This window comes from Opisthocomus hoazin, chromosome 20 (genome assembly GCF_030867145.1).
Source record: "Opisthocomus hoazin isolate bOpiHoa1 chromosome 20, bOpiHoa1.hap1, whole genome shotgun sequence".
Classification (NCBI taxonomy): domain Eukaryota; kingdom Metazoa; phylum Chordata; class Aves; order Opisthocomiformes; family Opisthocomidae; genus Opisthocomus; species Opisthocomus hoazin.
In genome coordinates, this window is record NC_134433.1 from 11,631,623 (window position 1) to 11,644,915 (window position 13,293).

At 68.2% G+C, this 13,293-nt stretch overlaps 2 protein-coding genes across 3 annotated transcripts in view; one reads left to right on the top strand and one right to left on the bottom strand.

Moving 5' to 3' along the window:
• Positions 1–3,272: 3,272 nt before the first annotated feature.
• HIC1 (HIC ZBTB transcriptional repressor 1) lies at positions 3,273–7,636 on the top strand. Its single transcript, XM_075440309.1, has 2 exons — positions 3,273–3,571; positions 4,327–7,636. The coding sequence occupies exons 1-2, from the start codon at positions 3,520–3,522 to the stop codon at positions 6,270–6,272; spliced, it is 1,998 nt and encodes a 665-aa protein (XP_075296424.1). The 5' UTR covers positions 3,273–3,519; the 3' UTR covers positions 6,273–7,636.
• A 1,024-nt stretch (positions 7,637–8,660) lies between these two features.
• SMG6 (SMG6 nonsense mediated mRNA decay factor) overlaps positions 8,661–13,293 on the bottom strand; it is a 113,554-nt gene continuing 108,921 nt past the window's right edge. For both annotated transcript variants that reach the window (XM_075440181.1, XM_075440180.1), the window contains exons 17-19: positions 12,034–12,245; positions 11,646–11,727; positions 8,661–9,982 (exon numbers count right to left, since the gene is read on the bottom strand). In XM_075440181.1, the coding sequence (XP_075296296.1) occupies positions 9,852–9,982; positions 11,646–11,727; positions 12,034–12,245 (425 nt within the window). In that variant the 3' untranslated portion in view covers positions 8,661–9,851. The remainder of the gene's footprint in view (positions 9,983–11,645; positions 11,728–12,033; positions 12,246–13,293) is intronic.

Here is a 13,293-nt window from a genome sequence, read left to right on the forward strand (position 1 = left end):
TCAACCTGAGCATCGCCCCAGAAAGAAGGGGTCCCACTGCCCCATCAAGCATCATCCCACAAGGAAGGGGTCCCCTCGCCCACCCCAGCATTGCCCCACAAGGAAGGGGTCCCATTGCCCCATCAAGCATCACCCCGCAAGGAAGGGCCTCCACCCACCCCAACACCACCCCACAAGGAAAGGGTCTCCTTGCCCATGCCAGCATCACCCCACAAGGAAGGGGTCCCCCAGCCCACCCCAGCATCACCCCACAAGGAAAGGGTCCCCTTGCCCACCCCAGCATCACCCCACAAGGAAGGGGTGCCCTTGCACAACCCCAGCATCACCCCACAAGGAAAGGGTCTCCTTGCCCACCCCAGCCTTGCCCCATAGCCAGTGCAGCAGCCAGGGGCTGGTGGGGGGCCATGTCCTGCCAGGGGAGCTCTGCCCTTCCCACCACCCCGCAGGGCTCCCATCACATCGGGGGGCACCGGGCACCCCAGGAGCACATGGCAGGGCCCTGTGGCTGCCCCCAGCCCACTCTGCAGCAGGCAGGGCTCGGCGCAGGCATCCCCACGGCCCAGCCTGGCTCCGGGAGCAGGGCAGGAGGTGGACAGCACCGATCCACGCCCAGCTGCCAGCGCCGTCATGAGTTTCACGGCCTCAGCCCAGCACAGGCGGAGGGGACGTGCATCCCCCTGTAAGCACAGAGGCCAGGAGAGCAGGGCGCGGGGGGCTGCCGTACCCCGGCATCGCCGGGAAAATGAAGTGTGAGCTGCCAGCGGGGGCTGCAGGCTCCCTGGCGGTGCCGGATGCGGCCCGGCTGGCCAACGCGCCGTAATCGAAGACATGTGTGTGGGCTTTGGGGAGAGGCTGCGCTGGGAAACAGGGCCCTGCGGAGACCGGGGGGCTGTATCCTGTCCAAAAGCCCAGGTCCCACATGAAGCCAGGCATGCGAACGCGATCCAAACCACAGCTGGATTTGAACCGAATCTCCCAGCATCTGGGCTAATTTGCTGCAACTTTGATTGATCGTGGGGAGGGGGCACGGGCGGGAGACGCTCCAGCTCAGACCTCCCAACAGAGCCAATGACTTAACCAGAGCTGGCTCCAATCTGCTCCGCACATTGAGGCGAAAATGCCCCTTTCCCCGCGCACTCCCGGCCGCCGGCGCTGGCTCTGCCCGCGGTCCGGCCGTCCCCGTCCCTCGGGGCTGAGCGCGTGCCGCAGGTCCCCGGGGAGTCCCGGGCAGGTTTCGGGCTCTCTGTGGCCGAAGAAGCCAGGTCAGGCCATCTGGGGCTGGGGGTCACCTCGGGGTCCCTCCAGAAGGCAGAGCTGGGCAGGAGGGGGGATATTAGTGGATCCGACCCCCCTCCACCTGCCCCAAACCCCTACGGGCACCGACTGGTACCTGCCCCAAGCCCCAGCGGACACCGCATCCCTCCGCTCCTGGGAGAGGCCGGGAACAGGAGAGGGGCTGCAACAGAGGGTGGAAAAGGTGCAGGTTTTTCCATTCCCCCTCCTCGGCCGCTGCCCCGCGGGCTCGGCGTCACTCAGCAGGTAGCTGGGGCAGCCCGGGGTCCCGGCCGGCCCCGGGGGACGCAGCTGTCTGGGAGCCGCTCGCTGCCGTGATTTATACAGCACAGCCCCATAAATTACCGGGACGGAGCCCGCGGGAGCCATCGCTCACAGCGACGTCCAGAGCTCGCTGCCAGAACCTGAAACACTTCCAGCCGTTAATTGAAGAGGCAAAAAAAAAAAAAAAAGGAGGAGGGTGGGGGAAAATGAGTGCCCGGGGAGTTGGGATTAAATCGTGGCTCTGTACCGAGGAGCTGCCTGCGCCCCGCTCTCAGGATCCCGGGGCTTCCCGTGGGCGTGAGACCACGACGGGGAGCGGGGAGGGGGATTTCGGAGCCGGTGCCTGGGATGCGCCCGCCGCAGGGTCCCCGTGGGCAGTGCCACCTCGTCTGGGTCCCCATGGTGTGTCCCTGTAGTGAGCTGGGGCACCCTGGATCCGAGGAGAATCTGAGAATGAGCTGGGGGGGGGGGGCCACAGCTACCACTGCCATGCACCCTCCCTGTCAGCACCCATCCCAAATTCAGAGCTGGCCAAACCGTGTCCCAGCCACCATCTCCAGTTCCCGGGACCCCACGCTGGCTCCCACTCCCCAAGGAACCAGAGTTATGGGGTGAAACCCCCAGGAGCAGCCAGGGTGGCCGCAGCGGGGAGGGATGGCCGACGCTCGGGGAGCCCTGCTCAGGTCAGGGGGTGCCAGCGGGACCCCCCCAGGATCAACGGCCGACCCGGACATGCCCATCACGACGCTTCGCTGTACGAGGGGGTTGTGCAAGAAGCTGCGGCCGTGAGAAAGCAGAAGCGAAAGTGCAAAGCGAGAGGCGGCTCTCCCCGCGCCGGGGGGGGACCCCAGGATGCACACCCCCCCCCCCCGCGGTGCCCAGCAGCCTTTTTGGGAACAGCTTGGAGGGATGAAGCGAGAAGAAACGTGGCGCTGCCTCTTCCTCCTCCTCCTCCTCCCAAACCGCCGCAAGCCCCCCGGCCCACCCTGAGCCACCGCCACACATCTGGGCGCCAGGGCTGCGCCCCCCGCCCCCGCCATTTCTACCCTCCCTCCCCACCAGCAACAAATCATGCCCGGCTGCCTACCCCCCCCCCCCAAAAAAAAACCCACGTTCCCCACATCACCCACACCCATGAACGACTCCCCCCAACGACAGCACCCACCCCAGCTCTCCCCCTCCCCCTTTTCCACGCGTGTCAGCAAACACAGCAGCCGGTCCCTAAGCAGGACCCTCACCCCCCCCCCCAATCACCCCTTTACCCTTCCCCACCGCCCGCCCCGTCGGGTCCCGCCGCGCACCTGCGCGGGGAGGAGCCGGCTCCGGTAACGGGCGGGGGTGGAGCGCACCGGGAACCGCTAGATGGCGCCCTGCGAGCGGTACCGACGGGGGGGGACATCGGTTTTTGCCCGGAGCCATCGAGGGGGGCCGGGAGCTCCCGGCCCTCCTCGATGGCTCCGGGCAAAACTTAATGTCCCGAAGATGGAGAACCCCGAGGGGACGGCGCGGTCGGAGAGGGAGAAAAACGGGACTCGGGGTGGGGGGGAAACGGGTTCGGAGGAGGAGGAGGAGACCGGGATGGGGAGGGGAAGGAGGGGGGGGGTGTGGTGGTGGTGGTGGGGGGGGTGGCCCGGCTTGTCGGTGCCCCCGCCCGGGGATGGGAGGAGGAAAACCTCCCGCCGTCCCTTTAACAGCCAGCAGCTCTTGCTCGGAGTTCAGGCCGGGGTCAGGGGGAGTTCGCAGCCTGGGTTTCACCTCCGAGCTGGCGGCGTCGGGAACCCCGAGGAACAAGCGCTGCTGCTTCTTCTTCTTCTGCTTCCAACTCTTCCTCCTCCTCCTCCTCCTCCTCCTCCCGTTCCGTAGGACCGGCCGGGAGCTCGGGGGATGGAGGAACAGCAGCAGCAGAGGAGGAGGAGGGTGGAGGGGAGCAGCAACCGGCGGCGGCCCCCCCGGGGCTGAGCCATGAGAGTTCACCGAGCCCTCGGCTGGTTGGCGGAGGCCACCGGGCGCCCAGGTAAAGCGGGGGGGTGCGGGGGGGGGGGGCTACACCCCCTAAAATAATTCAAAATGGGGAGGAAGGGGGGGAACCAACCCAAAAAGCAGCTCCGCGGGCACTTGGCTTTACCCACCTGGGCGGGGGGCACCGGGGCAGAGGCGGGGAAGGGAGGTCCCGCTTCCCCCCCCCCCCCCCCCCCCCCCATCCCGGGCTGTCTCCCCGCTCACCTCTCGGGGGGGGGGCAGGAAACGTGGGCGGGGGGCTCCCGGACGGCTCCCAGGACCGGGGAGCAGAAGAGCCGGGGAGGCACCGCGGGGTAACGGGGCTGCGCGGGTACCGGCGGGTGGCGGCCCCGGGGGGGCGGAGGGGTGTCCCGGTGTCCCGTGTGTGTGTGTGTGTCCCCCCCCGCCCCCCGGTTTCCCGGGGCAGGTGGGCGCGGGGGGGGGGGGGCCGGGGCGCGGCGCTGGCGGCGGCGGCGGTGATGTCACTTTCTCCAAAAGCCTCCGGGGGTTTTCACCCCCCCTCCCACCCCCCCCCCCCCCTCCCCCCCCCGGCCCCGCCGAGAAGCGAGCCCCCATATAAGCGGTGGCACCGGCCAAGCGGCCGCGCAGAGCAGCCGGGACGCGGAGGCGTGCGGGGCTGGGGGCTGACCCCCAAGCCGCCCTCCACCCCCCCCCCTTCACCCCACCCCACCAACGTGCGGGTCGAACCCCCCCCCCTCCCCCCAAACACGCGTGGGCCGCCTGCGCCGCTGACGGGACGGTGCGTTGCAGGGCGGCGGGCGAGGAGCGGGATGCTGGACGCCATGGAGGTGCCGAGCCACTCGCGGCAGCTGCTGCTGCAGCTGAACACGCAGCGCACCAAGGGCTTCCTGTGCGACGTGATCATCGTGGTGCAGAACGCGCTCTTCCGCGCGCACAAGAACATCCTGGCGGCCAGCAGCGCCTACCTCAAGTCGCTGGTGGTGCACGACAACCTGCTCAACCTGGACCACGAGATGGTCAGCCCCGGCATCTTCCGTCTCATCCTCGACTTCATCTACACTGGCCGCTTGGCCGAGTGCGAGCCGGGCGGCGAGCAGAGCCTGGGCGCCGTGCTGGCCGCCGCCAGCTACCTCCAGATCCCCGGCTTGGTGGCCCTTTGCAAGAAGAAGCTGAAACGCAGCGGCAAGTACTGTCACCTCCGCGGGGGCTACGCGCCCTACAAGCTGGGACGGGGGCTGCGAGCCGCCACGCCGGTCATCCAGGCATGCTACTCGGGGACGCCGCGGCCCGTGGAGCTGCCGCCCGTGGAGCCGGTGGCCCCGCTGAACACGCAGTGCGGGGAGCTGTACGCCTCGGCCGCCCAGGGAGCCCCGCTGCACCCCCATGGGCTGTGCCCCCCCGAGCGGCACTGCTCGCCGCCCTGCGGCCTCGACCTCTCCAAGAAGAGCCCCACCGGCCCCTCCGCCCAGCTCCTGCCCACCGACCGCCTGCTGCCCGGCGAGCCCCGCGAACCCTCGCTGCCCCCGCGGCACGACAGCCCCCCGGTCAGCGCCGGCCTCCTGGCCGGCCACGCCGCCGCCTACAAGGACTCCCCGCCGGGCGGCGAGCCGGGGGGACACCCCCACGCCCCGGACCCCTTCCGCAGCACGCCGCCCTGCGCCGAGCCCCCGCTGCCCCGCGGCGACGGGCGCGAGCTGATGTACCGCTGGATGAAGCACGAGCCCTTGGGCCCCTACCTGGACGAGGGGGAGGTGGAGAAGGAGCTGGAGCGGGAGGAAAAGGCCGAGTCGCCGCCCGCGGCACCGCAGCCCCGCTACCCCAGCGTGGAGAGCAACGACCTGGAGCCCGACAACAGCACGAGCGAGGAGACGGGCAGCAGCGAGGGCCCCTCGCCCGGCGACGCGCTGGACCGCTACTGCAACCACCTGGGCTACGAGCCGGAGAGCCTGGGCGACAACCTGTACGTCTGCATCCCCTGCGGCAAGGGCTTCCCCAGCTCGGAGCAGCTCAACGCCCACGTGGAGGCCCACAACGAAGAGGAGCTCTATCACAAGGCGGCGGCCGAGCAGGCCGTGCCCTTCCTGGACAAGGGCGGCCCGGGGCTGGGTGACATCCTGCGGCCGTACCGCTGTTCCTCCTGCGACAAGTCCTACAAGGACCCGGCCACGCTGCGGCAGCACGAGAAGACGCACTGGCTGACGCGCCCCTACCCCTGCACCATTTGCGGCAAGAAGTTCACGCAGCGCGGCACCATGACCCGCCACATGCGCAGCCACCTCGGCCTCAAGCCCTTCGCCTGCGACGCCTGCGGGATGCGCTTCACCCGCCAGTACCGCCTGACCGAGCACATGCGCATCCACTCGGGCGAGAAGCCCTACGAGTGCCAGGTGTGCGGCGGCAAGTTCGCCCAGCAGCGCAACCTCATCAGCCACATGAAGATGCACGCGGCCGGCCCCGACGGCAAAGCCAAGCTGGACTTCCCCGACAGCGTCTACGCCATGGCCCGCCTCACCGCCGACCAGCTGGGGCTCAAGCAGGAGAAGGCGGCCGAGCTGCTCTCCCACACCTCGCACTTCCTCAGCGACCCCAAGGCCATGGAGAGCCTCTACCCGCTGGCCAAGTTCACGGCCGAGCACCTGGGGCTGAGCCAGGACAAGGCGGCCGAGGTGCTGGCGCAGGCTCCGCACCTCCACGCCGAGGCCGCCCGGACCATAGAGCGATATTCGCCGCCCTAGCGCCGGCGCAGCCCGGGGGGGGGGGACTGGGGGGGACCCGCCGGGCTCCCCTCGCGTGGAGCTGGGGGGGTTGGCGACAGGGCAGTCAGTGGGTGCTCATCGTCCCCCCCGGTGCTGCCCACGACCCCGGAGGACTCGCTGGTGGCGGAGGGGTCCCCGGGACGGCTGGACGGGGAGCCCCGCCACGAGCACCCTGCTTTGGGGGGGGCAGCCGGTAATTCAGGGACCGACCCCGCGGAGGGGGGGGGATGGGGGGGCTGCCGGGCCCCCCGGCACCGGGCCGGGAGCAAAGCACAAGCTGTGAGGCTTTGGGGGCCGTGAGCCCGCTCCTCACCTCGGGGCCAGCCCTGCCGCTGCCCCCCCCCCCGGGAGTGAGGACCCCCCCCCCCAGACTGTGCCGCCGGTCCCTGCCGCGGGCCCGTGAGTAGCGAGGCTGTCGCGGCTGTCGCGACAGCTCCGAGCTAGCGGCAGCCGTCCCGACCGGGCTGGGGCTGGGCTGGGGGTGTCCGTGTCCCCCCCACCCCACCCCGGGGGGCTCGGGGGGGGTCCGAGCAGCGGGGGGAGGCGGTCGGGTCCGTGCCCGGGGGTGGGGGGGGTATCGCGATCAAGCACTGAACCCCCCGCGTTCCGGGGAGGCGGGGCAGGGTCTGCCCCAGGCTGAGCCCCTGGGCCCTGCCAGCGCCTCGCCATCAGGGATGCCCGGGGGGGGGGGGTCCGGGGTTGGGGCCCGGGGGGGGTCCAGGGTCCCGGCCGCTCACCTGGAGTCTTTTTTTTTTTAATTATATTTTTAAAAAATTTTTTTGTTGTTTTTTGCCAAAGATGCCCGTCCCCAGCGCGGCCGGGTTGGGCCGGGGGGGGGTCACGACAAAGACAAAGCGGTCCGGTTTGTCAGCTACGGGGAGGCGGGCAGGGGCTGCGGGGGGGGGGGGGGGGGCCGGCCAGGGGGAGAGCCGGGACCCCCCCCACGGGGCACCCCCGTCGCACCCCCCCCTCCCTCCTTGCCTTCTGCTCGGTGCGGGCAAAGCCCCCCCCTCCCGGCCTGGACCGCCCCCCCGGCCCCTGCCCTGACCCCCCAGCCTGGGGCTAATGTGAAGCTTCTCCCCTCCCACAGCCCCCTCCTCTCCTTTGCACACGAGGCCCCGGGGGGGGGGGGGGGGGGTCTCGCAGCCCACTGTGCCTTAGCCCGAGCTGCCCGGGTGCCCCCCTCGACCCCTTCCTCGACCCCCCCGGCCGGCGGCAGCAGCACCCAAAGCACAGCTGGCAGGGCCGCCGGCCCCCCCCGTATCACGTCCGATTTGTACACGGGCTCCTCGCCCTTTGTTGGGTTTTTTTTTTTCTATAGTCGAAACGAAACGAGCAATAAAGTGACATTAATACGCGTGGCCTCACATCCTTCTGTGGGAGGGGGCACAGGGTGCGATGCCGGGAGCGTGGGGAACGGAGGCGAGGGGCTTTGCTGTGCGTCCGGGCTGCCCGGAGCCCCTCGGCTGCTGGGGGGGACAACAGAGCCACCATCATCCTCGCCATCGTCCTCGCCAGCACCGACGCGTCCCGCCACCGTCCCTCCCCAGAGCCCCCCGCGCCCACCCCTGCGCCGACCTTGGCAAACGAAGCAACACGCTGCACAGACAGCTGTTTAATACTAAAAATTATTAAAACTGTCTTAATGAAACTGCCCGAACACGGCCACGCAGATGGCCCCAGGCACGGGGCGCTCAGGCTGGCGAGGCCCCGCGTCGCTCGCTGTCATGGCGGCCGCTCCAGCGCCAGCGCCCCACGGCATGGCGCGAGGGGCCGCCAGCCGTCGGGGCCGCAGGGCCCCGCAAATCAGCCCTGGGGCAGCTCCGTTTTAGAAAAAAAAAGAAAACCCCAAATATTTCAACACACCCGGTGCGGAGGAGAAAGCGAAGTCCGTGTTCTGCGGCGCTGCGCGCGGCTGCGGGCGCCGTACCGTGCCGCGGCCGGGTGGGCTCAGCCGCCGGGGTGGCTCCGTGCCCCGCAGCAGGCGTGGGTGCCCCGAAGTCTGTCGGGCAGGCTCTGCCCCGCGGCGCGTTCATACGGCGTGGGGTTGGTGAGCGCGAAGCTGCTCGCCTTCGGTCTGCGTCGGGCAGCCGGGCGCTGCCGAGGCTCCGTCTCCGGCGCTGGCCCTCGCCGCGAGGCCGGGTGGCCGGCGCAGGGGTAACGACGGGGCTTCCTGCAGCAGACGCCGAGTCCGAGCCACCCACGCAGGAAAGGAAAACGCTGGGCTCCGTCCTACTGCTTCCTCCGCCACCTTTAACGCTCCCCTCCCACGGCCGCGGCGTCCCCGCGGGGACCAGGGGTGGCCTCAGGGTCACTCCCACCCTCTGCTCATGGGACCGGGGCTCGATGGAGCTCCGGGGGGCTCCGGGTCACGGGTTAATGCTCCCTCTTCAGCTTCTGTATCTGGCGTGTGACGGCGCCGGGGAAGGGAGGGCTTGGTGGTGGGACAACGCGGTGTTGAGGGGGCTCAGCAACACCCTGACCCCACACTGGCTCCCGGAGCGGGATGACCCCGTGACGAGGCAGTGGGGTCCCTCCATGGCAAAGGGGCAACTCGAGAGGGGACCCTCCCAGCGGGGTGAGCGGCGGGGGGCCGGGTGCTGCCCTGGATCTCTCCAGCCCCAGGCACGGGCTGAGGCTGAATGCAAGAGGAGCCCGTGGGGATGTGAGGACGCAGGGGACCGGTGGGACAGCCGGTCCTGGGGTCTCCGAGGGTTTCGCTAGCCTCCCGCTGGGTCTTGGGGCAAAAATGTGTTCAAAGGTAGCGCGACGGGACTCAGGGGTGTGGGGAAGGAGGGAAGGGGCGGGTAATGGCTGGGGTGGGCTGGGGAGCAGAACAGAAAGCAGCTGTGGGGGGAACCACAGTGTTTAAAGCCTCCCCCCCCAGCAAAGCAGGCAGGGCACACACCCAAAAACTAACCTACACTGAAATCTGAAACGAAACTCGACAAGCAAACCCTGCAAGGGGAGAGGGCAAGCGCCTCGGCAAGCAGCCCCCCCTGTGTGGGGCGGGGAAGGGGCCTGGGGTGCCTGGTCCGCGCAGGACGCACGGGCTGGGGCGGGGGGGAACCCCCCCTTGAGGTCCACGGCCTCTCCGAGGGGCACGAGCGAGACCAAGCCATCCCGACGTCCACGCCGGCGTCTCGCCGGTCTCTGCCCTACGCAGCCTACAAACCCGAAGAGCCACCGACTCACGGCTCGAGCTCTCTGCAGCCAAGCAAACCAAGCGAAAGGCTGGCACGGGCTCACCCACGGCTTCCCTGGCCAGCGGGGCTCCCCAGCTCCACTCCGGCACTGCCCGAAGGCTGGTGGGACCCTCCCTGGCCCAGCCTCCGCATCAACCATCCACAGCAACGACCTTCCCAGCCGGCCTGCCCTCGGGGTGGGGGGGCCTTTCGCAGCACGGCCATTCTGGGTGGGTCGGAGACGCTGGCATTTATTGTTCGTGGTGGGCTGGAAGGCGGTGGCGGCGTGCGGCGAGGGCTGCCGCTGGAGCCGGTCTCCCACCGTAACGGGTTGTGTGACTTGCTCAGGGGCCGTCGGCCCCGCTCGGCCCCCTCAGCCCTCCTGGGCCCACTTGAGGAAGGTGGGGATGTCCCGCACCGGCACGTTGCGGGTCAGCGCTTTGACTCGCAGGTTCCGGTCGTCCGTCAGCAAAACCACTTCCCTGAGCAAATGGATGGGATCGTCTGCAACGAGAGCGAGAGCGGCGTGAAGCTCCGACCTCCCCGCTCTGCCCCTGCCCTCGCACCCGTCCCACAGCCCGCTGGCCCCACGCCGTGCCCCGCCACGCTCCCCGGGCGCTGCGTCCCAAGGCACGGCAGGGCTGCCCGGCACCCCGGCAGCGCTCCCAGCTCCCCGCTCCCTGCCAAGGCTTCCTGGCACGGCTCGGAGGCAACACTTCATCTCCAAGGCTGCCTTCTCCCCTCCCTGTGCTGGCTGGGGGATGATTTGTGACCTCTGCCCGTAGCCCCACGGCTGGGAAGGCTGGCGAGCAGTGCCAGGGCCCCCGTGCTGCCCGCTGCCCGCACAGGGTGATGTGCCGCAGCGCAGGCAGGGAAGAAGAGGTCCCTCTGCCTGACCCAGGCCAGGAAGACGGCCCGCGACCCTGGCTCCAGCAGGAAGCTGGTGCTATTATTCTGGTGATCTCATTACAAGATCTAAAACCAACCCCTTATTTTTCGCGAAGCTTTTTGGAGACGCCACTGACACCGAGGCGTTTCTGGCTGGGGCTCAGACAGCCAGAGTTGAAGCCTGAGAAATAACCGAAGGGATCTTGCCCCCAGATGGATGAGCTGCCCCGCACGCAATGTGCCGGGCTGGGATGTGGGAGCCACGCTTACGTGTGTGCGAAGCAGGGGAAGCATATGGGGTATGTGTAAGCAGCTGGGTCCTGTGACCAGAGTACTGTTCCTATGAGCACAGGAAACACAGTGCCTCCGAGCCAGGACGGGAATGGAAAAAACAGAGTTTATGGGAGTCCAACATGGGCCCAGATTGGCTGCGCGGGGAGCGGCAGGACGAGGGGAAGGGGAGCCTGGCCAGGAACGCGGGCTACGGTCACGGTGTCGGGGCTGAGGGTGGCGGAGCGAGCGCCCGTGCTGGCCCGCGCCAGGAGGACGGGGAGCGGGGACTCGGCGGGATGGCAGGCCCGGGGCCGAGGGCTGCCGAAAGTGGGATCGGGAGGTTCTGCGCGGACACTTTAAGAAATGTGTAACAATAAACATCCTCTGCTCCGCGCTGGTGACGCGCCTCCTTGTTACAAACCAGAGGCTGTCAGCTTGTCAGGCCCCATTCCCCATAATCCACATGATTTCAAAATTCAGCATCATTTGCACATAAACATTTGGTGACGGTTTCTCTGTGAATCTGACAAGTTAAGCTGCTAAGAATTCGCGCTGACAAATGCGGGTTGATTTCTTGGGCAGCTGCTGATGCGATTCCCATCCCCACTGCCCTGGCAACAGCTCGGGGGCTGTCTGGTCCCTGCACACGTGGCCAATGCCAACCAAGCATCGGGAGGGAAAAGGACCCTGGCCAAGAGGCACCAGGGCTTGCAGGGAGGAGGCTCATTCTGGCCCTTCCTCGCTGCTGTCGGCACCCTGAAATTACTCCGTGGACATTTAGGGTGAGCTTCTCACAGGCTGGGGCATCCCCAGCACGGTGAGGTGCGCATTTGGCACCGCGGTGAGAGGGCCACAGCCTGGGGCTGACCGGAGGCAGGAGGTGGCACCTTGGTGTTGAAAGAGGCAAAATGTGGGAGGGATTGGCTCCAAGGGCCATGAAAGAGAAATGAGAAGGGTCCGTGGGATGCAAGAGAGAAGGGACAAGGAGGACACGAGGATGTTTCACCTTTGTTGGAGGGCATAAAATCCTTGGCCTTGTCATTGCAGTAGTGGAGGCAGCAGGACAGAATCAGGTCGTCGTTGTTTCCCTGGAAAAAAAGGGCAACGTCACCCCCTGGCAGGAATACAACCCTGCAACCCCGCCACCCTGGTTTCTGCCCTGCCCTTGAGACACTGCCACAGCTCGGCGGAGAACAGGGCTGCTCAGAGCTGAAACACAGGCAGCCCAGAGGAGCCTGCTCAGCCACCTGCAAAGGTGGGGACGCAGCTACCCCCGCCCAGAGCTCGCAGACCCCAGGGTCCCTGGTTTCCCCATGGAGGCAGTGGCAAAGAGCTCCAGCCCTCGGGACCACTACCTCTGTGCCCCGTCCTCCTGGGGCCGGGACGACCCTTACCTGCTGGCCGGTGGTGTCTTCGCTGCGGAAGGAGATGGACTCCAGCTCGTTGCCTCGGCTGGTCAGAGCCCTCAAGCAGTTGTCTCGGCTCTCGAACCGCTCCTCCAGGAACTCGATGGACTTCCTGGCTCTCTCCTGCACTTGGCGGGCATAGCCTGCAGCCCGGTGCTCCATCTCCGGGCCCTTGGCCAGGCCGTCCAGCTCATTTATCACTTCAAACAGGAAGAGGAGGTACAGTTACTATGGGACAAGGTGCTCTCGTGACCTGCTGCTGGAGCACACAACTTGCCAAGGCCTCGGGGCCAGGGCACTGGGAGCTGGCTCAGGAAATCTGGGTTCAGCTGCCGCAGTGTCCCTGCACTCCTGGACTTGGCTGCGGGTCTGGAAAAGCTTTGCTGCCTTCCACCTCCGTGGGTCACCTGGCTCGGCCCCGAGAGCGCAGGCACCTCGCCCTGCAGCGTGTGGGCAACGCTCCCTAAGGGCATCTCGCTCTGCCCTGCGAAACGCCGGGACCAGCGCCGTGCCCCCTACCCCTTGCTCCCACCTCACAGCTGACAGCACCTCCATGTGTGCCCGAAGGTGTGGGAAAACCACAGCCTCCTGCAGCCCGCTCCTCCGCCTCCGAGCACGGCGACGGCCTCCAGCCCCGCGCCGCGCGGCCTGGCTCCGCACCTCTGGCTCCCCGCACGATTTCAGACACGAAGAGCTGCTGCCCTCCTGCCGCAGGGCTGCAAGCGGGAACAGGGTCACGCGTGGGAGCGGGCAGTTCCCACTCCAGCACCGTTTCCCGCGCAAGTCCTGGCCCTCTTCTCCCCACCTGAAGCCACCGTCCCGGCTCCCAGCAGGGGACACGCTCTGACACCTCGCCCATCTGTGTTCGCACATCTTCCTGCCACATGCTGCTCGAATCGAGCCCAGGATCAGGCAGATTCCCAGCCCATTCGCCTTAACTGGAGCCCGTCAAGCCTCCTGTACGGCTGCCAACCCCAGCCGCTCCGGCCCCCCGCGCCCCGCAGAAGCCTGAGGGACCCCGGCAGAGCTCCGGGAGGGACCCACCCTCCGGCGCCGGGGCTGCTGGAAGAGCCGCCCTTTCGCCGAGCGAACGCGCACGTGCGAGCAAGATGCCGCCGAGGCGGCTGGCGGCGAGGCCGGGCACACGAGCGTGCGGCCAGATGTGCGCACGAGCGTCCTCGCCCGCCACCGCGTTAGAGGGCTGCGTGTGCGCGAGGCCGGGCGCGCGAGAGAGCTGGTGTGCACGTG